Source organism: Hippocampus bargibanti, linkage group LG05, assembly GCF_051943395.1.
Source record: "Hippocampus bargibanti isolate YZ-2025 linkage group LG05, ASM5194339v1, whole genome shotgun sequence".
NCBI lineage: Eukaryota > Metazoa > Chordata > Actinopteri > Syngnathiformes > Syngnathidae > Hippocampus > Hippocampus bargibanti.
The window spans coordinates 22,710,015-22,735,157 of record NC_142738.1 but is presented as its reverse complement, the minus strand read 5'-3'; the positions used below and the strand labels follow the sequence as shown (position 1 = coordinate 22,735,157).

General features: G+C 42.9%; 1 protein-coding gene across 5 annotated transcripts in view; it reads right to left on the bottom strand.

Annotated features, from left to right (window-relative positions):
* LOC148898239 (excitatory amino acid transporter 2-like) overlaps positions 1-24,731 on the bottom strand; it is a 47,156-nt gene extending 22,425 nt beyond the window's left edge. The window contains exons 1-2 of one of the 5 annotated variants that reach the window (XM_088997347.1): positions 24,592-24,731; positions 24,379-24,499 (exon numbers count right to left, since the gene is read on the bottom strand). Coding sequence is in view for 3 of the 5 variants with exons in the window: in XM_088997345.1 (XP_088853471.1) it covers positions 4,949-4,986 (38 nt within the window). In the remaining 2 variants the exon portion in view is untranslated. The other 4 variants (XM_088997346.1, XM_088997345.1, XM_088997348.1 and 1 more) reach the window with 4 other exon arrangements.
* Between the last annotated feature and the right edge of the window lie 412 nt (positions 24,732-25,143).

Genomic DNA, 25,143 nt, shown 5'->3' with positions numbered 1-25,143 from the left:
AAACGTTACGAACTGGGGGCGGGACTTTCTGAATCTCTCCAGTTTTGAGCTCATTAGTGGCAGTTTTGGACAACTTTAAATCATTGGTGTTTTGCATTTGACTAAAAATATCAATTGGGTATTTTAGATGCTATAAAACATTTTTTCTGATGTCAGTTAGAAAACAAAAACATTGTGTTAAGAACTCTTCTTTGATAACTCTGATATTCTTACATACATTGAACTGGTGAGTTTTTGGACTGCTTTTGTTTGAATTCCTTTCCCCTCAGAGTTCCCATTTGGACGTGAACTGCTTCACACTAACATCAAGCGTTTGTTGGAAAATACTTCAACGGTTCTCAATAGGGTTGATCACCGGCGTAGGATGAGGATCACCCACATGTTCCCTCCTATTATGTCTGGAGCCCATCATGCAGAGGAATTTCTTGTAACATAGGATGGCGCACTGTCAAACATCCAAAGATTTTGTTTCGCAAAGTTGTGTTCTCAATTTTGCAGCATGGAAGAAAGTAGCCAGTCACACACTTTGTGTTATTTTATTTTCTCACCTCCAGGGACATGAGAAGGGGCCAACCCAGTCTCTCAAGAGTGGAAAAAAAATGCTTTCAAATATAAGGTCTTATGTTCCAATGTAACAATGTAACTTTTTTGATTCCAGTAGATTTTCATTTGAGCAAATACAACATTAAAAAGTGACAAATTCTTCAACTGACGACTTCAGTTCTTTAGAACTCATACAATATCTTGAAACACTGCTTTGCTTTTAAAACAGTGCATTTAAAAAAGTAAAAAAAAATGTTTTTATTTGTTTTACATTTTAAATATGTTTTTCACGTCGACTATTTAGCACATTTGCCTCACAGTGCAGAGAAGGAGGGTTTGATTCCATTTGAGTTTACATATTCTCCCCGTTGCCTGAGTGGGTTTTCTCCAGGTACTCCGGTTTCCTCCCACATTCCAAAAATATTAATGGTTGGCTGAATGAACACTTTAAATTGTCCCGAAGTGTAAGTGTGAGAGTGACTGTTGTTTGTCTTTGTGTGTCCTGTGATTGGCTGTCAACCGGTTCAGGGTGTACCTTTCCTACTGCCCAAAAATGGCTGGGATTGGCTCCAGCGCGCCCCGTGACCCTAATGAGGAATAAGCGGTACGGAAAATGGATGGATGGATAGATGGATGGAGATGCTAAAAGTTGGTACACTGTATTTTGTGGTATCCACATCTACTTGAAATATTCACCTTTATAAGACATGACATGTTTGCAACCAACAATCAGAAAATGGATGGATGGATGGAAGGAAGGAAATACTTAAGCATTGAAATTTTTGTTTGAAAACCTGAATGTGGTATATTTTCCGTTCAGCCTGTGCAGATTCGCCTACTCTCAGATTTCTTTCTTGTCGGTGATGTCATGCGGTGGAAGTATCACAGTAGTCTTATTGGTCAGAGGTGGGATGAAAACGTTCAACATGAAGAAAACACTAAACTCCATTGGTCAATTAAAAAGGTCTACACAGTCACTATGTGATGAGCAGAATGATTCCATCCCCTGAATGTTCACTCATTTTTAGCTTAGCATGTAGCCAGCCTGAATGTCGCTTGGTTAGGGAAGCTGATGGCTACTTTTTTCGCTTGGGCTCAGTGCATGCCGCATATTCCTCAAAAGCACTGGAATTGCAAGGGAGAGAGGTTAACACGAGTGCACCAAACTGCTACTGGTAACTGGCGGGAGGTGAGCCTTTCCAATGGCAGAAAGACAAAAAATAATAACAAAAAAACTTTATTTTATTTAAAATTATAACAATAATGCAATTATTGTATTTCATTTTTGAGTGTGGTGGACAATACTTTCTTCTTTTATATCGAAGACTTGAATTTAACAGCAAGATGATATTTTGGCAAACTGACCCAAAGGCCCACATGGCCTTGATTTGTGAATAAAATTTGTGTTGTGGAGTATCGTCTGTCATCTGATGAACGCCCTTCATTCTCATTACGGAGAAAACACACTGACTTTCAGATACAAAATAATACAATACATATTGATTTATATAGCGCTTTAATAACAGCTGAAGCTGTAAGAAAGCGCTTAACGTGGATACAAACAATATTAGGAAAAACAAAAACAAAAAATGGTTTCGGCAATTGGTTGCGTTAGCCAGATCATTACAGTGATTCAAGACTGTGCTTCGAGGAAACCTGTTTTCTGCACTAAATTTTTCAGGGTTAAAATGTGTTTGAATGTGTTTCCAAGCATTTGATAATAAATATTTTTTTTTTTTTTTGGTCACATTGAGCATCATCTTGTCAAGACATCAAAACATAACATAGATCACATGACCATCTCAGTAAAACGTTTTACATTTCTTACAATTCTGCTGATGCAATGTCCTGTTCACAATGCCATATAAGAAAGAAAAGTAAAACAAATAATGAAAAAAAACACAAAAAATAAATCTTTTTAAAATGTTTATGGGATCAAAATTTGTGATCGGACTACTGATTATCACATTAAGGTGAAATTCCTTATTTGCGGATGGGCACGGTCCTTCCCCATGAAAAGTGGTGGTTACTGTACTGTAGTTGCTAATTATTTTATCAACGACCAAACAAAAAAAAACACACACGCACACACGCATGCGCACACACACACACACACACACACACACACACACACACACACACACACACACACACACACACACACACACACACACACACACACACACACACACACACACACACGCACGCACACACACACACACACACGCACACACACACACACACACACAAACTCACACAGCTCAAGCATTGTGTATTGCTGTGACTATAGGAAGACCACCTGGGTAGCTTGCAGGCACACAGATGGAGTGTTTTCCCATGTCTTTGTATTAACTTCAAAGTGAAGTGTGAAGTACCGAATGAACATGCAAACAGACGGTGAAGCATTGCCATTATACTCCACCTCGGCTTGTGTCTCATACATCAGACCAATAAAGCTGAATTAGTCAAAGCACAGAAAAAAAGTTTAAAAAAAGAAATTGAAAAATGAACAGTACTGCATAATCCCGGGCCATAAGAGTGATGACAAGTTAATTAAACTCTTTCACACTTCCTTCCCAGTCACATTATTTTTAGAAGTGGGGAGAGAGAAAGCACATGTTAAATGTCATGGAGGTCGGACATTATTCATTATTACCAATACTTACTTTTTGACTCTAACCACCCTTTACAACATAAACTAGGAGTTATCAGAACCCTCCAGCATAGGGCTAAACTAATACCAACTAGCACTGAAGGTAGAGAAAAGGAGTCAAAACATATCAGGAGAGCACTCACTAACTGTGGGTACCCTCAGTGGTCATTCAACAAATGTCAGAAAGAAAGAATAGCGAACGAAACCAATAATTCTCCAGATTCTAAAAGGAGAGGAGTAGCAGTACCGTACATTGCAGGAGTTTCAGAAAAATTACAAAGAGTCCTTTGGCAACATAAAATTCCTACTTATTTCAAACCGATAAACACGTTAAGGCAAAAATGAGTGCATCCAAAAGATAGGCTACCAAATGAAAAACAAAGTAATGTAGTTTATTCCATACATTGTAAGAATGAAAATTGTAAAGAGCAGTACATTGGGGAGACTCAACAAATTCTCAAAAAAAGACTTTATCAACATCGCAGGGATAATACTAGTGGGCCTCAATCGGCAGTACATTTGCACCTAAAAGCTAGCAACCACTCATTTGACGACAATGAGGTTAAAATCTTAGCGAAAGAACATAGATGGTTTGAAAGGGGGGTAAAAGAAGCGATTCTTATAAAACAACAAAATCCTTCATTAAACCGGTCTGGTGGGGTGAGGTTCAATTTGGATCGTTCATACAATAGCCTGCTCAGGCAAAACAGGTTAGGCTACTTTCGCAATGCTGATGAGGGTCGTTATGCTGATGAGGTGATACCGGGGGGAGTGGGGGTAATAGGCCAGTCGTTAGTCAGGAATGTAGGAACAATCAGTGGGGCCACAGGGAGGGGTCCCGCGCCCCCCCCCCCCCCCCCCAACCTGAGAGTAGGGACCTATCATAGCTGTGTCCGGCGCCACCAGGTCTGGACATTAGGGATATATAAATGGGGCCGATACGACCAGTCAGACTTTAGTTCGCTGACGAAGCCTCCTGGATAGGAGGCGAAACGTCCGAAACCTTCACTTTTGTACAGATGACGGCTGAAGAAACCTTCTCACAATGAAGACATTTTTCATAAGCAGGCAGCATTTTGAGTTGGTTGCTTTTAAAGATGTGTTTAATGAATTTTGGCCCTTAAATGTGTGAGGTTAAAATGGAAACTATCATATTATTCTCCATATATTTATTTAACCTTATGTGGTAAATAAAACTGTAATTGTATTATTAGTTATTCACAGACTCTCATAAATCAGTTATACATGTGTGCGTTAGACATGTGTGCGTGTGTGAGTGTGTGTCTGTATGCACACAAACACAGTCACATAGACACAAAGACACACAGTCACACACACACACACACACACACACACACACACACACACACACACACACACGCACACGCACACGCCCGCACACACACACACACACACACACACACACACACACACACACACACACACACACACACACGCACACACACACACACACACACACACACACACACACACACACACACACACACACACACACACACACACACACACACACACACACACACACACACACACATACAGGGGAAGGTCTCAGATGGATAAATCAATTAATCTTGGCTGAAATTAAATGTACATGGCAATGAAGCCAAGAATGAATTAATGATGATCTGAATAAATCGGCTGCATGTGTTTGAAGGCTCCATGACATTAAAGCTGAAAATGGCAGCACCCACTCCTGACCTTTCTCAATGCGTGATTGCCAAATGGACTTACTTCATTTCAGGTGCAGTTGCGTTAACAGCTATATGCATTGACCGGGGTCACATCACCAGCTTTGGTATTCAATCGGCCTCTGTAAAAATCACACCTGCTCCATGCAAAGAAAAGAAGTAGAGCATCAGAAGATAGGGTTCCAGTTATGGCTGTTGGTTGCAGCCAGCATAGACGTGCTGGTAGCTCTCAGCTGTCCGTCGGCTCCTCCTGAGCGTCCACAGAGCATGAGTCCTGTCCGCTCCGATCAGACCACAGAACAAGTTACTGCAAAGGACCACCTGAATTGTCCCGTCCTGATGTCTGCAGACACCCACCCAAGCGAAATGTAGCCACCACCTCCTGACTCTACTACCCCCCCTCGCCTTTCACATACACACACAGAAAATTACTATCAGCGCTTACAAACACAATCCCTGGGACCCTGCATTCCCTGGACACTGTAATCCCCACTCCCAGACTGATCCACCTCTGTGGAATATGGCAATAATGATGCCCACTAATGGCTCAATATGCAGAGCTTTATATGTAGACATCAGCAATGTTTCTCATCCTGATGGACAGCAGATGGGAGTTCATGCTTACAGTTCTTAGTGATTATGCAACAAAATGTAACATTGTCTGGGTGGTCATTGTCTGGGTGGTCATGAAGGCGAAATGTATACATCACTGAAGCAAGTAAGATGGACGGTCATTAGGCTTGATCAAGTTTATGTAAAACCCTCCAAAAAAATCTTCCCTTGAGCTCCAGTGCACAAATAACGACCATGATTCATGTGACAATGGAGTCACCGTGATTTTTCTCCCATTTCCCAGCAGCATGGGACTCACAAAGTATTCAGCAGTATCACATTATTCAAATTAGGCAATTATTTTGGAAAGCTATTTCCGTTTTCAACAAATAGCCGGCTGCACAACAGAAGACAGTGTAATGTCATCTTTGTCGGCTGTTGTTGCTGTGTCGTGAGAAATCCCCATCCTTCATCCCTTGACATGTCATACCTATTTGAAAGGCTCTCTTGGGGAAAATGTGGCATTTTCATATTATAGTAGAGGGTGCCGAGATGAAGGGGGTCACAGGGAGACACTTTCTCTGATCTCACCACTTCCTCTCAGCCAAAAAAGGGCCTGAGAGGGGCAGGCGGAGGCGGCCATCTCTGCTCTTGGCTGGTGCCATGTGAAACGCTCTGTTTCCTCTCTCTTCATTTTCACGGGCTTTGTTTCACAAGCAAACAGTGGAAGTGCCCCCAAGTTGCCCGGCCAAGCTCTGCATCCAAACTGGCACGGGTGAAAAAAAAACAGAGGGAGGGGGGCGGAGCTCAAATTGGAATATAAGAATACCGCAAGTGGGGAGGGCACGCTGGTTCTTTCAGTCCACTGATGTCATGCCTGTGCCCACCGTGGGAGAGCAGCGGCGAGACCAAGACGCCCCTTTCTCTTTCTCCACTACCACTTTTTCCCCCCAAGATGAATGAATCTTTGAGAAGCCGCGGCTCATTGTGAGCCGTAATCGACGGCGATTATGCCGATTTTATGCAGGCTTCCAAGTGCGTGGAGGTTCCCTGAGTATTGGCTTTGAGGGCTGCTGTGATGCAGCCAGGACCACAAGGGGTAGTCCTGGCAACAGTTTGCAGCTTAGTGAGAAGGGGGTGAAGGGGAAGGAGCGCGCTCCCAGCCACATAAACATGAGCAGACACAACGAATGCGAGAAACCCAGGATGGGGTACAACAAAACTCAATGGCAAATACATGAATGTGAGAATAGGAAAAATTACAGTTAATTAGATTGCAAATGTGTCTGTGATCTGCGCTTAATTGCAAAATCCACTTCGGGATATCGACTGTGTAGCTTTGATTACATAATTAAATACCGTAACTAATGAGATTGTATTCAAGTAAGGCTGTGTGAGTGTCTTAATTTCTTGTCAGTTGTACTTCTGAAAAACAAGCACAACGAGGAAGATCTAAATGAGAAGACGCATTTCCCACTAGTGTCTCTGGGGCCCAATGCCCGTTCTCATGACTGGAGCATCACAATATAATGTGAGGTAAAGACAACTGGAGCTGGGCCAGGCTCCGGATATATCTGCCCCCACTGGGCCTCACAGCTACTTTGTTATGTAGTGGGAAGAAATGGGCTCACACATTCTGGCTGCCCAGGAGCTGTGAAAAGAAAAATGAAGCCCTCAGCAAACACTGAGGGTTGTGCGGTGCATGGAAGTGGGAGATCAATTACAACATCTCAAGAAAGGGAGCCTTTGTCATTTTGCCTTTTTATTTCACTTTCGACTCAGAGTGACATGAGTCAAAGTCATTATAGTTATGAAACACTGTCAATTACACCTGCAGGTGTGAGCCTTTGTAGTCAGCATATATCACATGGCTGGAACCAATAAGAAGAAGCAATTCTGCATATAAAAATATGACAGTGATCCAGAGGTAGATCACCATAGCTGTTTGATAAAATGATTTTTCAATCTATCGATTCATTATTTAAATCCGTCATCCACACGAGGGCATACTGGAGCCTATCCCAGCCCCCTTTGAGCAGCAGGCGGGTTTGCCGGCCAAACGCAGCACAAAGACACACCATTCACGATAACGTCCACACCTTGGGACAATTTAGAGCGATCAATTATTCCCCGATCCAATTATTCTTGGAATGTGGGAGGAAACTGGAGAAAACCCACACGGACAAGGGGAGAACATGCAAACAGGAGTATTTTTTTGCAACACAAAGAAAATCCCATGATGAATGTCCTCCAACGTTCTCTTTTGTTTAGCTTGTAATGCTTCTTTTTCCCCGCCCCTAAAATGTATGCATTAAACTGTGTTGCTCTGCTATAATGTCACACAACGGACTGAAAATCTCATCAGCATACCAAGATCTTGCCTTCCTCCACTGTGTGTTTACGGTGGTACGTACCATTGCAGTGCCATGACAATCTACGACATGCTTCTGAGACTGTTAGTGAGGCCAGAATTCAGTACCACGGTCAGTGACTACCTCGTGCTGGAGGAGCCCACCAACTTTCTTGAGGTACAGAAAGAAATTGAAAGATTTAGAGGACAAACATATCCACACAAACTTTACATGCATTGCATTACTGCTCGACCCAAACTTCCGACTGTGAGACTGAGAGTATCATCTACACCAGGGGTGTCAAAGTCATTTTTTTCCGCGGGCCACATTGTAGTTATGGTTTCCTCTCGAAGGCCGTTATGAATTTGGGGAACCCATTAGAATGTTTAAATCCCTTCAAATATTACATATAGAGCACACAGCAAATTAATGAATAACTCGTTTTCAAATCTGAAGTCAAGAATAATGACTTTTATTGTGGTTGACATCCAAAAATATGAAATTTTGGCTCAGATTTTAGCAATCATCATGGAATTTAACAAGTTTAATTTGCTTTCGCGGGCCGAAAAAAATGATGTGGCGGGCCGGATTTGGCCCGCGGGCCTTGACTTTGACACCTGTGATCTACACCAACTTTCAATGCAACATCTCTGCTGAATGTCCCACAAACATGTTTTTGTATATTTTCATTATTTTCATTCCATTTTTATCGTTCAATCCACGAACCGGCTGCCTTTCATCCGGGCGACATATGACTGATGGGTATTTCTCTGCCTGTCAGTGTCCTCAAAATGTACTCTTTGTTTGTGTTCATAATGAGGTAGTCATTAGAGACAGAGCCTCTGGGAATCCTGAAGCTCGTGTTGTAGTCTGTGTCGGTCTCTCGGATGTGACCAGTTCAGCTCTAATTACGTGCTAACGGCCTATTACGCTGAAGAGGGTTTGGGGTAGACTGAATTGGATAATTCCTATTCATTTCCATGAAGGACCAGAGATACGAGAGTTGATAATGTAATCCAACCACAGCCCTCTTCACTGCTGCATCTGCAGTTAAGTGATTTCCAATTACTGTCTGCACATCACTTGACCGCGCCGTACATTTGTTATTTTCTCTTTTGTTGTGGCTGTCGTTGAATCTGAATCCTTCTGGTAGTATTGAGATCAACTTTCTTTTTTTTCCAGGATATTCCTCGAAAACGGTCTTTATTACCCAGATCTGAACTGTTATCAATCTCTGACTGCGGCATAGATAAAAGGCCAATGGGGAAAAGAAGAAAATCCATATTCATGGTTACTTTCTCTCAGCACTGTGGAGGGCTTCCATGCGTACTGCTGGCGTTGTCGTCTCTTTCTTTATAGCTGTACGGCCGATCATGCAAATACAAAGCACTTCTACTATCATTAGCACAAAGCAGGTCTGTGAGAAAAAAAATCTGGCTATACCGAATGGCATCACACAGCTAGTGATGGCTTCAGCCGATTTCCCACAGGAGCTCATTAAATCAGCCAGTAAGGCAGGACTACCCCACCCCTACTACAGCACCAATATTATCCACCACATAACTAAGAGAGAAATGACAGGGGATGATGGAGAGGTGTATAGAAGACAGGGGGAAACATAGAAGGGGGCAGGCAGAAATGCTGCATAAAGAGAAATACATGTTCAACCATGCATGGAGGAAAGGGACAAACAAAAGGGAGCGGGGATGAAAGGTGTGGCTGCCTGTGAATGAAGGGATTGAGAGTTGAGAATATAACTGACATTCGAGAGCTGGTGAAATTAATCATGAGAAGTGTTGCACATGGACAGTTCATTGAGGGAGTCCTTGTTATTGGGTAATCTGTTTGCTATGTAAAGAGCTGACAGCTGTGTTGGTGAGGTCCGCCTGTGAAATGGCATTACCGCGCAAATCTCATTTCATACATCAATAGACTCACCTGCCACAAGCAAAAAGAGACACACGGAAACATCACATGCCTTTACACGGACTCTCTCCCACATTCCCTGCATGTTAACATGTAATTATAGGCAATACATTGCATTGCTCAGCCGTCCACTGTCAAAAATCTCGGTCCGACCTGGTCTCAGCTTCATTCGGAACTTGCCAGTGAGAGGACTAAGGAGGATGGACGTTCTCTCACTAATTAAACACCGGAGTCTGTTGGGACGGAGCGCCACCAGCAGCAGTAGCAATGCCAGGCTCTCCTTACACCACCCCACGGTATTTAGAGTAAAAGCATGCTTCCCCACACATGCACAACTCAAAGATTAAACACACACGCAAGCGCGTGCACACACAAACACACACACACCCTCCGACGATTACTGTGCGAACCCCCGAGGACATCGCACACAGCTTGCTTGAACATGACAAACCCTTACTTCAAGCACGATCATATTTACTGTAATAGCGAACACCACCCTGGAAATAATATTCAATCATCTGCTATTTCTGTTTCCTCTGAGATTTTATGTGAAAGGTCCATAATAACCCACAGGCGAGGCTGTAACATTTACAGATACAATAATTGTACATTATTTATTTTAATTTACACATGATAATAGAACTATTTTTAATCATGATTATTAAACTTTGTTGACCATTAAAATTAACCATCAAACAAAATATTCTTATACCTTTTTCCTGAATGGGGATATTTATTTATTGAGCAACTTTCAGTATTAAAAAGTCAACATATTGCCCATAATGAATTTAATGAATACCTAAACACATTTGGCCACTTGGATTGAGTAACGACTAATCATGGTCCAGCTTGTGAATGTCACATGAGCCATAGTATGTTGTTAAAGTCATGAAAGTCATTATTTGATGCTGAAAATGGCAAAATTTGTGATGTATCCCTTTCACCTTTTCTCACTAATCCTTCTTATGGGGGATTCTCCCACAAAATATTGATATACAGCAGTGTTTTTCAACCAGTGTGCCGCGGCACACCACTGTGCCGCGAGATATTGTCAGGTGTGCCGCGGGAAATTATCCGATTTGTGTGCCTGTGCAGTCTAGCACCTGGCACAGTAATCATGTAGTACTTTTCCATACCAGCAGGTGGCAACAGCGGGTAATTGTGCGTCACTAATTCGCTTTGAGACAAGCGAATTAGTGACGCATGGATAGCGCGGCAAGTGCAGATTGTGGCTAGCGGGACGACGGTGAAAGTGAGTACTCTTTGTTTGTGTTCATAATGAGGTAGTCATTAGAGACAGAGCCTCTGGGAATCCTGAAGCTCGTGTTGTAGTCTGTGTCGGTCTCTCGGATGTGACCAGTTCAGCTCTAATTACGTGCTAACGGCCTATTACGCTGAAGAGGGTTTGGGGTAGACTGAATTGGATAATTCCTATTCATTTCCATGAAGGACCAGAGATACGAGAGTTGATAATGTAATCCAACCACAGCCCTCTTCACTGCTGCATCTGCAGTTAAGTGATTTCCAATTACTGTCTGCACATCACTTGACCGCGCCGTACATTTGTTATTTTCTCTTTTGTTGTGGCTGTCGTTGAATCTGAATCCTTCTGGTAGTATTGAGATCAACTTTCTTTTTTTTCCAGGATATTCCTCGAAAACGGTCTTTATTACCCAGATCTGAACTGTTATCAATCTCTGACTGCGGCATAGATAAAAGGCCAATGGGGAAAAGAAGAAAATCCATATTCATGGTTACTTTCTCTCAGCACTGTGGAGGGCTTCCATGCGTACTGCTGGCGTTGTCGTCTCTTTCTTTATAGCTGTACGGCCGATCATGCAAATACAAAGCACTTCTACTATCATTAGCACAAAGCAGGTCTGTGAGAAAAAAAATCTGGCTATACCGAATGGCATCACACAGCTAGTGATGGCTTCAGCCGATTTCCCACAGGAGCTCATTAAATCAGCCAGTAAGGCAGGACTACCCCACCCCTACTACAGCACCAATATTATCCACCACATAACTAAGAGAGAAATGACAGGGGATGATGGAGAGGTGTATAGAAGACAGGGGGAAACATAGAAGGGGGCAGGCAGAAATGCTGCATAAAGAGAAATACATGTTCAACCATGCATGGAGGAAAGGGACAAACAAAAGGGAGCGGGGATGAAAGGTGTGGCTGCCTGTGAATGAAGGGATTGAGAGTTGAGAATATAACTGACATTCGAGAGCTGGTGAAATTAATCATGAGAAGTGTTGCACATGGACAGTTCATTGAGGGAGTCCTTGTTATTAGGTAATCTGTTTGCTATGTAAAGAGCTGACAGCTGTGTTGGTGAGGTCCGCCTGTGAAATGGCATTACCGCGCAAATCTCATTTCATACATCAATAGACTCACCTGCCACAAGCAAAAAGAGACACACGGAAACATCACATGCCTTTACACGGACTCTCTCCCACATTCCCTGCATGTTAACATGTAATTATAGGCAATACATTGCATTGCTCAGCCGTCCACTGTCAAAAATCTCGGTCCGACCTGGTCTCAGCTTCATTCGGAACTTGCCAGTGAGAGGACTAAGGAGGATGGACGTTCTCTCACTAATTAAACACCGGAGTCTGTTGGGACGGAGCGCCACCAGCAGCAGTAGCAATGCCAGGCTCTCCTTACACCACCCCACGGTATTTAGAGTAAAAGCATGCTTCCCCACACATGCACAACTCAAAGATTAAACACACACGCAAGCGCGTGCACACACAAACACACACACACCCTCCGACGATTACTGTGCGAACCCCCGAGGACATCGCACACAGCTTGCTTGAACATGACAAACCCTTACTTCAAGCACGATCATATTTACTGTAATAGCGAACACCACCCTGGAAATAATATTCAATCATCTGCTATTTCTGTTTCCTCTGAGATTTTATGTGAAAGGTCCATAATAACCCACAGGCGAGGCTGTAACATTTACAGATACAATAATTGTACATTATTTATTTTAATTTACACATGATAATAGAACTATTTTTAATCATGATTATTAAACTTTGTTGACCATTAAAATTAACCATCAAACAAAATATTCTTATACCTTTTTCCTGAATGGGGATATTTATTTATTGAGCAACTTTCAGTATTAAAAAGTCAACATATTGCCCATAATGAATTTAATGAATACCTAAACACATTTGGCCACTTGGATTGAGTAACGACTAATCATGGTCCAGCTTGTGAATGTCACATGAGCCATAGTATGTTGTTAAAGTCATGAAAGTCATTATTTGATGCTGAAAATGGCAAAATTTGTGATGTATCCCTTTCACCTTTTCTCACTAATCCTTCTTATGGGGGATTCTCCCACAAAATATTGATATACAGCAGTGTTTTTCAACCAGTGTGCCGCGGCACACCACTGTGCCGCGAGATATTGTCAGGTGTGCCGCGGGAAATTATCCGATTTGTGTGCCTGTGCAGTCTAGCACCTGGCACAGTAATCATGTAGTACTTTTCCATACCAGCAGGTGGCAACAGCGGGTAATTGTGCGTCACTAATTCGCTTTGAGACAAGCGAATTAGTGACGCATGGATAGCGCGGCAAGTGCAGATTGTGGCTAGCGGGACGACGGTGAAAGTGATGGAGAGGTTTTTGAAGAGGAAAAATGCTGACTCAGAAGTGGAGCCTGGACAAAACCCAGGCCCAAATGAAGGCCCTAGTATGGATGGAGGTCAAAAAAAAGCAAAGACAGTGACGTCGAGCAAAGTTTCTGGCGCGAGGCAATACAACGAAAGCTATGTTTAATTTGGATTTACTTTTACCGGAGATGCAGCGGCACCGACTCCATTGTGCTTGGTCTGTGGTGAAAAGCTCTCCATGCTGGCTAACAAAGCTATTTGACATGAATGATAATGAATTTGATCCATACTAACAGTCATGGCTCTCTACTTTTGTCCCGTCCTTGTCTGGAGCATAGTGTAAGTATGAATGGGTTTTCAAGTCAAGCGCAAAGTGTGACGTTGTGAAGTTATACCCATTTTCAACGCATCAGCACCACCTGATCAAAATTAGGCCTGAAGTGTTGTGCCAACTTGTTGCAGTTAGAAACTGGGTGTTCTAAAATGATGTAGATATAAACACAATGGAACAACGGAACCTGCTTCCTGCATTCCCTTCGGGAGGCCCGAGCGCGGCAAAATCTGTGACGGGATGGAAGCCTTTCCCAATTTTCAGGAGTCAGTGGAGGTGGTCAAAGTGCACAAAAGAATTTGATGAGGAATGCAGACTTCAATGGGCAGATGATGTTATAATCTGTGCAGTGCACATTTGGAGACTGTCTTCCACCATTATAGGACACGTCCATGTGTGAGTACCGCAGACCCACGATCACTTTGCCGCAGCCCAGAGTATTATTTATAATGTGACAACAAAAGGGACATACAGATATTTTCAACCAATTGATTTTCAAGAACAATTCACATGCATCATTACACGCTATTATTTTATTTCTGAATGAAATATGACATCACCACAAGCATTCGATCACCTTTGCCAGGTCCGAACACCAATAAATCACTGGCCTTAATCTACTCATTAGAAACTGAAGCCACTTCAGTAGTGTCACGTTTTGCGAGGTGGTGATGGCGGGTTCGGATCCCAAAAAGCAGGCAGGAGGGAGCAGGAGGTTGTTTGACAAATTGTATTAAAATAAAGTCAGCAGGAACAAAATGTAAAACATCAAAATGATCTGAATGGAAAAAATACAAAGTAGCAAAAGAAGACCGCCAAGGTTAAACAAACACGTACACGATGCATGCTGCAACCAAGCAGAAAACAAACAATGAATCGGCACCGGATGATCATGCCAGGTGTCCTTTTAAGTGTTATTGATTATAACGACCAGCACCTGCGAGGCTGCCGGCAGGGCTGACGTCGCTACCCGCTGGTCGCCAATCTGATCGGGACGACCAGCACCTGTGAGGTGTGGGCGGGGGCGACAACGACCCCCGTTGGTCGTCAACCAGATCATGACAGTACCCCCCCTTCAAGGGGCTGCTTCCAGAAGTCCCAACAGTCTCCCAAAAAGGTCCACTCGCCAGGGAACGGTCGGTGGAGAGGGCAACCGCTGCCTCTCCAGCACACGACGGGCGGCGGCCTGATGGGAACGGGACTCGGCCTGGGGTGGACGAAGACGCGGCACGGATCGTCGTGGGCGTGATTGCGATCCCTCTCGCACATTCACGCGACGGCGCATGGCTCTGCGTGGACGTCGAACTGCCAGGCGCAGAATGGCACCCCGTACGGCCGTATGGGACCAGGTCTCGGCCGGACGCCGACGTGGGCGTGAACTGCCCGGCTCCGGGGGAACGAGACCAGTCCAGAGCCGCTCCGGGATCCAGCGGTGAGTGGGGTCTCGGACTGACATTGACGCGGACGTTGCACGGCTCGTCGTGGATGAGACTCAATTCGTCATGCACGACGACAGCGTGGCTGGACGTGGGCGTGCAATGCCAGTCACCCAGGGTCACCCTGGACGGCCACCTGGAAGGAGGTCTCGGCCGGACGTTTACGTGGACGTTGCGGCTCGTCGAGTGACGCGATTCAAACGCGACGAGGCTTGCGCTAACGTGGACGTAGCATTGCCAGGCACAGGGTGGAAATGAGACGGGTCCGATGTACCTGCGGGATCCGATGGTTGGCCGATTCATTCTGTCACGTTTTGCGAGGTGGTGATGGCGGGTTCGGATCCCAAAAAGCAGGCAGGAGGGAGCAGGAGGTTGTTTGACAAATTGTATTAAAATAAAGGTCAGCAGGAACAAAATGTAAAACATCAAAATGATCTGAATGGGAAAAAAATACAAAGTAGCAAAAGAAGACCAAAAGTAAAAGCCCGCCAAGGTTAAACAAACACGTACACGATGCATGCTGCAACCAAGCAGCAAACAAACAATGAATCGGCACCGGATGATCGTGCCAGGTGTCCTTTTAAGTGTCATTGATTATAACGACCAGCACCTGCGAGGCTGCCGGCAGGGCTGACGTCGCTACCCGCTGGTCGCCAATCTGATCGGGATGACCAGCACCTGTGCAGGTGCAGGCAGGGCCGACAGCGCCCCCCGTTGGTCGCCAACCAGATCATGACAAGTAGAGTAGTGAGCTTACAAGACAAATTCCACGAAATCCCGCTTGACCATTTTTCTACGGAATTTTGGGTGATTAAAAATGGATTCACCTGTCACAGCGCAAAATCTATTTTGTAAATTATTATTTTTTGTTCATATCTGTTCAACGTAATCTTAATGGTTAAACGCAAGGATGAGGTGGAAAAAGTAGGCTATACACTTGCCGTATGGATGTGTGGATGAACGCAGTTTGGTAGAACGAGAGAGAGAGAGAGAGAGAGAGAGAGAGAGAGAGAGAGAGAGAGAGAGAGAGAGAGAGAGAGAGAGAGAGAGAGAGAGAGACGGAGAGAGTGGGAGACAGGGAGAGGGAGAGAGAGATGGGGTGGATGGATGAATATATCCATCTACTTGTGTATATATACTGTAGATCGATAGAGACAGATGGAAGGACGGACGGACGGACAGACAGACAGACAGACAGACAGACAGACAGACAGACAGACAGACAGACAGACAGATAGATAGATAGATAGATAGATAGATAGATAGATAGATAGATAGATAGATAGATAGATAGATAGATCTTAGTCCTAATTAGGCAGTGTAGAACGCAGTGAGCCAAACGCTCCAAACAAAAACCCCTCTGTGTTAATCAGCCATTGAGGCAGAGCACTCTTGGAACACGCCACCCCGACCAGAATAATGGGCCACTTTACAGGCCTCCAAGTTAGTTCACAGAATATCGAGCTGGGAAACCGCTAGCACAGGGTACATGGGGAGGAGGGGTGATGTTAATTGTTTCCTTCGTTTTTGTTTTTGCAGGCCCCTCCACTCCCTTCGCCTTTCACCTCTTTTGGTTCTGAAAGGGGGTTCTGACAGGGTGTTCCGTTGCGCAAGTGGGTGAGGTAAACAAACTAGACAGTATGCTCCATCAACTGGATTGTGGGGATGGTGATAGGCTGAGCGGTGGTGGGTGCACACAAAGTGAAGGATGATTGGTTCAGCATCGCAGGGTGAGATAGGTATAGGCTAAGGGGGAGAGAAAGAGAAGATTAGTGGGTTATAAAAGGTGACGGCATACGCTCCTAGGGTAAGCTTAAAAGGTGGTTATTCCGGAAGAAGTTGGTTTGTGTGTGTGGATGTGTGGAGGGCATAGATGGACGCAGGGGTCTCTCCTCCAAGTGTGGTCATTGTGTTCATTGCCGCACTTCTCATGCATGGAATCCCTTTGGCTTCCGAAAACGTCCACAAGTGATGAAGCACTCCCAAATCTGAGCAGACAAGTGGCAGCTCGTCTCTTTGCTCCCGCAGCTCGAGGCTGTTAAGATTCTCAAGAGCAACATTTATGCCTACCGATAAACAAAGAAGCACACACACCCTGCTCGCAAGCCCATTGCACGCTTAATTGAGGATTTGGGAAGAAGGAAAGGTGGGTCAGGAAAGCCTTGCTAAAAAAAAGACTTACTTATATTATTTAAAAAGTACTTGATTATAGTATTTTAATATTTATTTTTTGAGATGGATAAAAAGCTGTTCTTTGCATTGAATCTTCATCATTATAGATCTTTTCTTTCATGGTTTCTTGAAGGTACATGAAGGTACAGTTTCCCTCTCAAGACGGAGTTTATCAAAAGAGTGTATAATAATTTAATAATTCTTGCTGAGGCAAAAAAACACTTGGGTCCTAAGTTTAGGGCAAACATGTCCAATTCTGGACATGGAGGGATACTTGTTTTCCAGCTCTCCAGGGTGCAACACACCCAATTCGTATAATCGGCTCATCATTCAGCTCTGAAAAAGCATTAGAATAATACTGAATATTTGAATCAGGTCTGTTCATCAGTTACTGTATTTAACGAACTGAATTTGCCACATCTCAACTATTGTAGTTTTCTATTGTATTTTATTTATTCCCCATTCATTCAAGTGTTATTTCAGTCTGCACTGAACATAAACATGAGAACAATGCCTATTACGATATTGTTACTGTACTTGAAGTCTTCTCTTTGTTTTGGAAAAAAATCAATGATGAATCTTCATTTAGTATTCTTGGTTTAAACATAAAGAGAGTATGGTTCCCACAAACTTGCTCTTTGGTGTCAGGAGGGAAAAAACAACAAAATTAGAGCCCCCCCCCCCCACCACATCCCCACCATTTAGCCTCAACCTCTTTTACCATTCATTCTCCGGGCAATTCCATGACTCAAACGGCTGACATGCATTTTGATAGAGCAGGTGCCAAAGGGTTGTGGACAGCGGTTAAAGCTTTCGTCTGCAGTATTACAGTACGACATATACCCGTGTTCAATCTTGCGTTCAAAATTTATGAGTGACTCACTCTGTTTACGGCCAGGAAGTTTGCCACATTTCTCGTAAAAGTGAATTTGTGGTTGAATTGGCATATTCCGGCTTGAAATGCAACATGAAAGGGGGAATACTTTTGCTTCAGGAAAGACAAATGTAAACATATCTAAGCTGCTTTCATTGTTTTTACAATTCTGACAAAAGTTACTCATTCTCAGGAAAGGATGTATGTCTCAAACGTTTGAAGGCACGTTTGATAATGGTGTTGTAGAGTCACAGTTCATTAAAAATATAACCTACCAGTAGTCATTTACATGAATATTTCTTGGACAATTTCATTTCCTTGCCCATTTTTTGATATCCCCCCTCCTGCTAGAAATAATGTCATCTATATTGCTTGAGGGGCAACATGGTTCAGTACTGTTGTGGCCATTTCCCAACACAGAGGTCGGTGGTTCAATCTTCAGCCACCGCAACCAAGTGTCCTTGAGCAAGATATAGAACCCATAGTCGAATGACGTAGCAGTCTGAAGCGCTTTAAGTACTTAAGGTAGAAAAGTGCTACACACGTGATAGCCCATTCAGCAAAGGCGCTTTCACTTTAATTGACAATTTTTCCCAACTGTGAATCATTTCAGTTTTCCATGTGTTTAATATACTATATGGTCATAATGTGAAATGTCTCAGCGGAACTCAACAACCAAGGCTATGTATAGCCTTGATTGCAATATATCCCATATATTATTGTTCATTTTGTATTCTTTGAATGAGGTACTTGCGACTGAGCAGTTTTTGTTGGGTGTTCGCATATGTCCTAAGATTTTCTTCCGGTCTTTTGACAGTGTAACAGTTCACAGAGTAGATGTTTGTACGGCTGCCAAGGGTCAACGGCCACTTTATGACCTGTTCACCAGGGCCTGTTGATCGAGTAGCAATCTGTGCAGGATTTAATCTGCCTTTCATCCTACATCACTTAAAAGATGTTCCACACTGTATTCTGACCTTGCGCAGATATATAAGTCAAGAAAGAATATTAATGTTATGAAATAAGATTTTCATTTATTATCTGTATCTGGTCAGTTAGGTAGCAGTTATCTAATGGAAAAAACTAAAGTAAAGCCTTAACCATGGCCATCAAGGGGGCTATCAGCCTCTGTGGTGAATGCTTGTGTTGTCCTGTTCCTGTGCAGTCAAACAGAAGTGAAGGGAGCCAGGCTCTTTGTTTGGTCAAGCCATGGGAAAGACCCCACTCCGTGCAGACCTCTGAGAACTAAAACACTGATTATATAGGTGGGGACTGCATTGGCAAAATCAAAAAGAAAAAAGAAAAAAGAAGAGGGCACAGCATAGATTGGATGATCCACACGAGGAATCCGGAGAACATAAATTCCAAGAATTTAGACCCAAGCAAATGAGCATACTTTGAAATAGGATCATGTGAATGCAAATATGCAAACAACGGAGAAATTAAAGGAAAGAGAAAAACAATTAAGAAATGTCATTAGTACATGAAAATGAGAAGCAGGACGGGAAAACAAGATGGTGTTGGAGAATGAAACAAGGAGTTGGATGTTACTTTGGCATCTTCCGCGTGTTCCCAGGAGGATTACACAAGCTGCGCAAACCACACAATGACAGGAGGAACTCCATGAATCGAAAGATCGGACATTCGATGATGGTGAATTCTTGAACTTAATTTTAAATGAGGCATATTTTTTCTTCAATCAAGCTTCAATTTAAAAGTTCTGGTTGCCCCCACATGGGTAACATCTTGCACCTGCATGCTTCTTGTGGTATTTTTTTGACCCTACAGTGGAGACGGGCCAGAAGCCTCTCTGATATACATAATAAGTCCACATTCGATCATTTACAGTGAAGATTTCTTCCGATATCTGCATATTTTTTTGTCTCTCCCTCTTTTACACCCACATTTTGTCACACTCTTGCCAGTGTTACATCTAAGTTTTTTGTCTGGCAGAAAAAGTTAAAAATAGGATGAGTAAGAAAAAACACATAGGTGTTGGCTTTCGTAAAGAATAAACATTTAATTGACTCAGTCGTAAATATTGTGTGCAACGTATCCTGTATGATAATCATTTGCAAATGTATTTAAGCTTCATTTGCAGTGTGAAATTTTGATACTACATATTCCTTTTTTGAGGCATCTTTGTTCCCTGACATAATTTACTCTTGGGTGACTTGTGTGCTTCACTCATAGCCCCCTACGTTCGTTCAACTACATCCTTCACACACGCACACACACACACACACACACACGCACACACACACACACACACACACACACACACACACACACACACACACACACACACACACAAACACACAAACACACAAGCACATTCTTGTAAACAGACAAGTTACCCTGAGCAATGTCTACCCTAATTAAAGCACTGTTTACCCAGATGGCTGGCATGAATATGTGGATGCTCCGTAGGGTTGAAATGTTCATATATACTTTTCATATATTCTTTGTTTATTATGGTTGACGTTACCAGCATTTCTGCACATCTAATTTATACACACACACATGCACAGACGCTCTTATACACGAATGCTGCATTATTTTTCTTACATACAGTAAAGTCTCGTTATATCGATATCGGTTATATTGATAGTACTGCTTATTACAATACTTTATTTTCATTTCCCGGCAAATTTCTAGTCTTTTATGTATAATTAGTTCCGTTTAGTACGATACAGGTTATTACAATAATCCAGTTACTATGATGCCCTTTTCATCTCCCGCTAGCCATTTTGCTCTGCTTATATCGATACAAAAGCATCTTAAGATGAATCGATATTTGCTTCAGGATTTCTATACAGTACCACCATTAGCGATATCTGTATCGGTCACACCGTTGGTGACGTGACCCACTTTTGTGTTTTGCACTGTGTAGCAGAGCTGCAATAGCAATTGAAACATACTGTTGTCTTCTTATACAGGATACAGTTGTTCAACACCAATTTCAACCATGGGGAAACATAAGAATTGTGACCTTGGAACGAAGTACAAGGCAATAGTGGCTGTGGAGGAGAATCCAACTAGGAGCAAATCCTCCATCACGAAAGAGTTTGACGTGCCAGGGAATACATTATCAACGTAAGTAATGTAAATGTTGCAGTTTTTGTTTTCCATACATATATTTGATTGTGTTGTATTCAAATATCATTATCGCTTGCAATAATCACTGTTTTTCATACAGTATGTACATGCTGGTGTTCGTGGTGTCTCTCGTGTGTATAGAACAATGTCGAGTGCTACTCAGAGTCACAATTGCAAGTGTGTTATGAAAATAATAAATGACGTTTTTATTTAATGCACACGTTTATTTTTCACTTCACGAGAGTACAAAAGCATGCTAGATACGCAATCCATGAACTCAAGGAGAAAATTATATGCCATATCAAAGATCCCCCATTTATTGCCCCCTTTTAATGCAGTTCGGCGCAGGATCGGATATATCGATAGTATGGTTATATAGATATTTTTTCCGATTCCCGAGAATATCGATATAACCAGACTTTACTGTATTTAAAATTCTTGAGATGCTAAAAGAGCGGCCGGCCCACTCCAGCCTCCCTGTGTGGAGTTTGCAAGTTCTCCCTGGGCCCGCGTGGGTTTTCTCGGGATCTTCTGGTTTCCTCCCACATTCCAAAAACATGCATGGCAAGCAGATTGAACATTCCAAACTGTCCCTATGTGTGAGTGTGAGTGTGAGAGTGTCTGTTGTTTGTCTTTGTGTGCCCTGTGATTGACTGGCAACCAATTCAAGGTGTCCCCCTCCTCGTGCCAGAAGACAGCTGGGATTGGCTCCAGCGCCCTCGGCGACTCTAATGAGCAATAAGCGGTATGGAAAATGGATGGATGGATGGATGGATGGATGGATGGATGGATGGAGATACTGTATTTTGTGGTATCCACGTCTACTTGAAATATTCACCTTTACAAAACATGACTGAATGTACAGTACTGTAAATTCAATAGTAAAAAGGGCATCTATGAAAAGCAACTCATTTGTTTCACAGTATTGTTTTTCTCCTCAATAAAGACTTGTACACTCGGTTTTCGAACGTCTCGGTTCTTGACCAATTCGGTATTCAACCACAAATTTAGTATTTTATGTCTCGGTTTGCAACCAAAAGTCGGTTCCCGACCAAACTGAGCATACCTAAATGCACCACTCCCCTCATCTTCCTTATACGTCACCTTCTCGTGTCGTGTCTCATTGTGATCGACGCATTAGTCTTGTTGAATAAAGTTTTTATTAAAAACCTGACGTGTTAGTCTGAGATCACGGCAAATCGGACGTTATCCTTGTGTAGCGTTACATTCTGAGCAGGCGTGTTTGTACTGTTCAATCAAGATTTTTAAAAAAAGCAGATGTGTTTGTTTGAGACCTCTGCAAATCAGACATTATTCACGTATAGTATTCCGTTGAGTCAACGTATTGCTCAAGATTGATAAAAAAAAGCAGACATTGCTTATAATGGAAAATATTTCAGTTTCACAAATCAGTTTTTAAACAAGTTTCCGGAATGGATTATGGTTAAAAACTAAGGTTTGACAATATTATATTTACAAAATGAACTGTCATCGATGCGATTCGGGTCACTGAACAAATGGTTTTTAAACAGATTTCTGTAACAAATGATGGTTAAAAACTAAGGTTTCACTCTATTATATTTCCTAAATGAACTCCCATTGATGCGATTCTGATCAGTCACTATGACAAACACACATACACAAACGTGCGCACATCCACTCAGATATAGGACTTTTATACTTCAAAATGACTCATCCTGCCTTTCAGCATGTGCCTTGGATGTCTGTGCTCATTCATGTAAGGAGAAGATGCCACAGAACAGTAGTTTAGAGAAATGCCTCTGGGAAAAGGACAAAACGTATTAGCTGCCTGGACACGTTTGAATACAGATTCTCCCGGCAATTACACTGAATGCCAGCGCCCTTCAGACTCCGCCCCTGTGACAAAATGGCCATGGTCCAGCCAGTATGTCTCACCAGGCAGAAGGTCTTCTTAATAATCCAGCAACCACACTGATCCCCTCCATGGACGCATCAATGTGCTGTTGTCGGAAGCATCCACTCACACACCCCGCGCACGTTTTATAAATTGATGAGCCGGAGGTGATCAAGTGATGGTGCCAAGACTGCTGGTTTCCATGGTGACCCGGGTGCTACTGTTGGGATAACGGTAATGTGTATGTGTACGCATGTCTATTGCAGTGAATGTGATTTAAAATGAAAGGGGCCAGCCTTTGGCTACTCGAGGTGGGCAGTTTTATATTGGAAATGTTGTGATTCTTCAGTTGTCTTTGCAGGAGTGGTTCCTCCTTTTTTTCCGTGAATAAAAATGCTTGTTCAATGAAATTGTTATGCACACACAGAAGGCTAAAAACCCTGCAGATTTCCAGTCAACATTTACATTTCACACTGGACATGATATTTTACCACAAACCCACATTGAGCTAACTTGTTGATTATCAGAATGCTCTTCTGCAAAGACAGTGAAATAAGTTATCAGAAAATACACCTTGCTGGAAAGCCAAATTCTATATCATTATGTTGTAACCCTAACAAACAGGTCTACCCGTGGATGAGGGGTGGAGGAGATTAATTTACAAACATGCTTTACTCTTAATATCTAAGTTGGATTTCGGTTTTATATTTAAAATGTTGTGTTGGTTTTGCTCCATTTTATGTTGTCATGTGGCACACACAAATAAAATGAACTGGGTTTAGATACAATTTCCCCCTACATTCTGTACATATAGTCTCATGAATTGATGTAAGAACAAAATGGCAAACGGTGCACACATGTCCCATCTTAACATGTCAACTATGTGACAGCTCATACATAAAGGTTAACGTGCATGAATCATCTGCAACAAATTGCTTGCAATTCTACATGGATGTTTGATCATTTTAAATTAAGGACCCGAGATGGATGAAAGTGTTAACAGGGTCTCTGATGGAATTCAATGCGTCGCGCACCTCGACATCACAATGTGTGCGCTGCAATGGGAGAAAATGGAGCAAAAATACTTGGAATAAATGCACAACCGAATGGGATTAAAATGGTTAAAATATCCATTTGTTGTGAGTGTTTTCGTGTTGTTTGTAGATTATGGCACGCAGCGTGGGTCTAGAATAGCTCAAAAGCAGCATCTTACCTTTATTCCACACCTCAACGGAGAAAGTTTTGGGTGCACCCGCTTTGCAGGGTCTTCTTGCATCCGCGTCACGGAGGCTGAGGCAGCAAAGGCGAGCCACTGCAGTTCCACCACAGGAGCTCTTGACGGAGAGATCGTAGTGAGGGTTTTTGTCTCAGTAGAATCCGAGGAGCTGTGCAGCGAAACGCACCCACGGACAGAGCTATGCCTCACCTCACCCCTCGGCGCTTGACTCCCCTTCTCTCGGCGCCGGCCCCCTCCTCTTTGTGTCCTTTTATTGGCGTTGCCATCTCCAGTTGGTGAATGATGCATCTTATCACATCGCTCCCTCACCTTTCTCCCTCGTGCTCTCGTTTGCATATTCCATTTGCGAGTTGATATACAAACGCAAATGATGACTCGCTTGCGGTACGTCGGAGGTCCTCCAATAAAAGTTGCAGGCGTCCATTTTAAGATCTGCTATCAAGGTGAAGTCCTGAACACGCAGACCGTGTTACATTAAAAATTGGACTTGTTAATTCAAAGCCAGAGGGTTGTGGTTCTTAAATAGCCGAAGGTGTACTCTCAATGCACTGAAAGGAGTAAGCCGAAATTTGAACATACCTAAAAATAAACATCCAAGGGAAAAAGAGGATACAATGACAGAATGACAAAGATCCTCTGTGAAGCACAAGAACAAATGTCTCACTAAAATATCTCCCAAAAAGCAGACAGTGGGTTAAGTGGAACAACTTAATTTTCAGCCCAAACAGTTGATAATTCTGT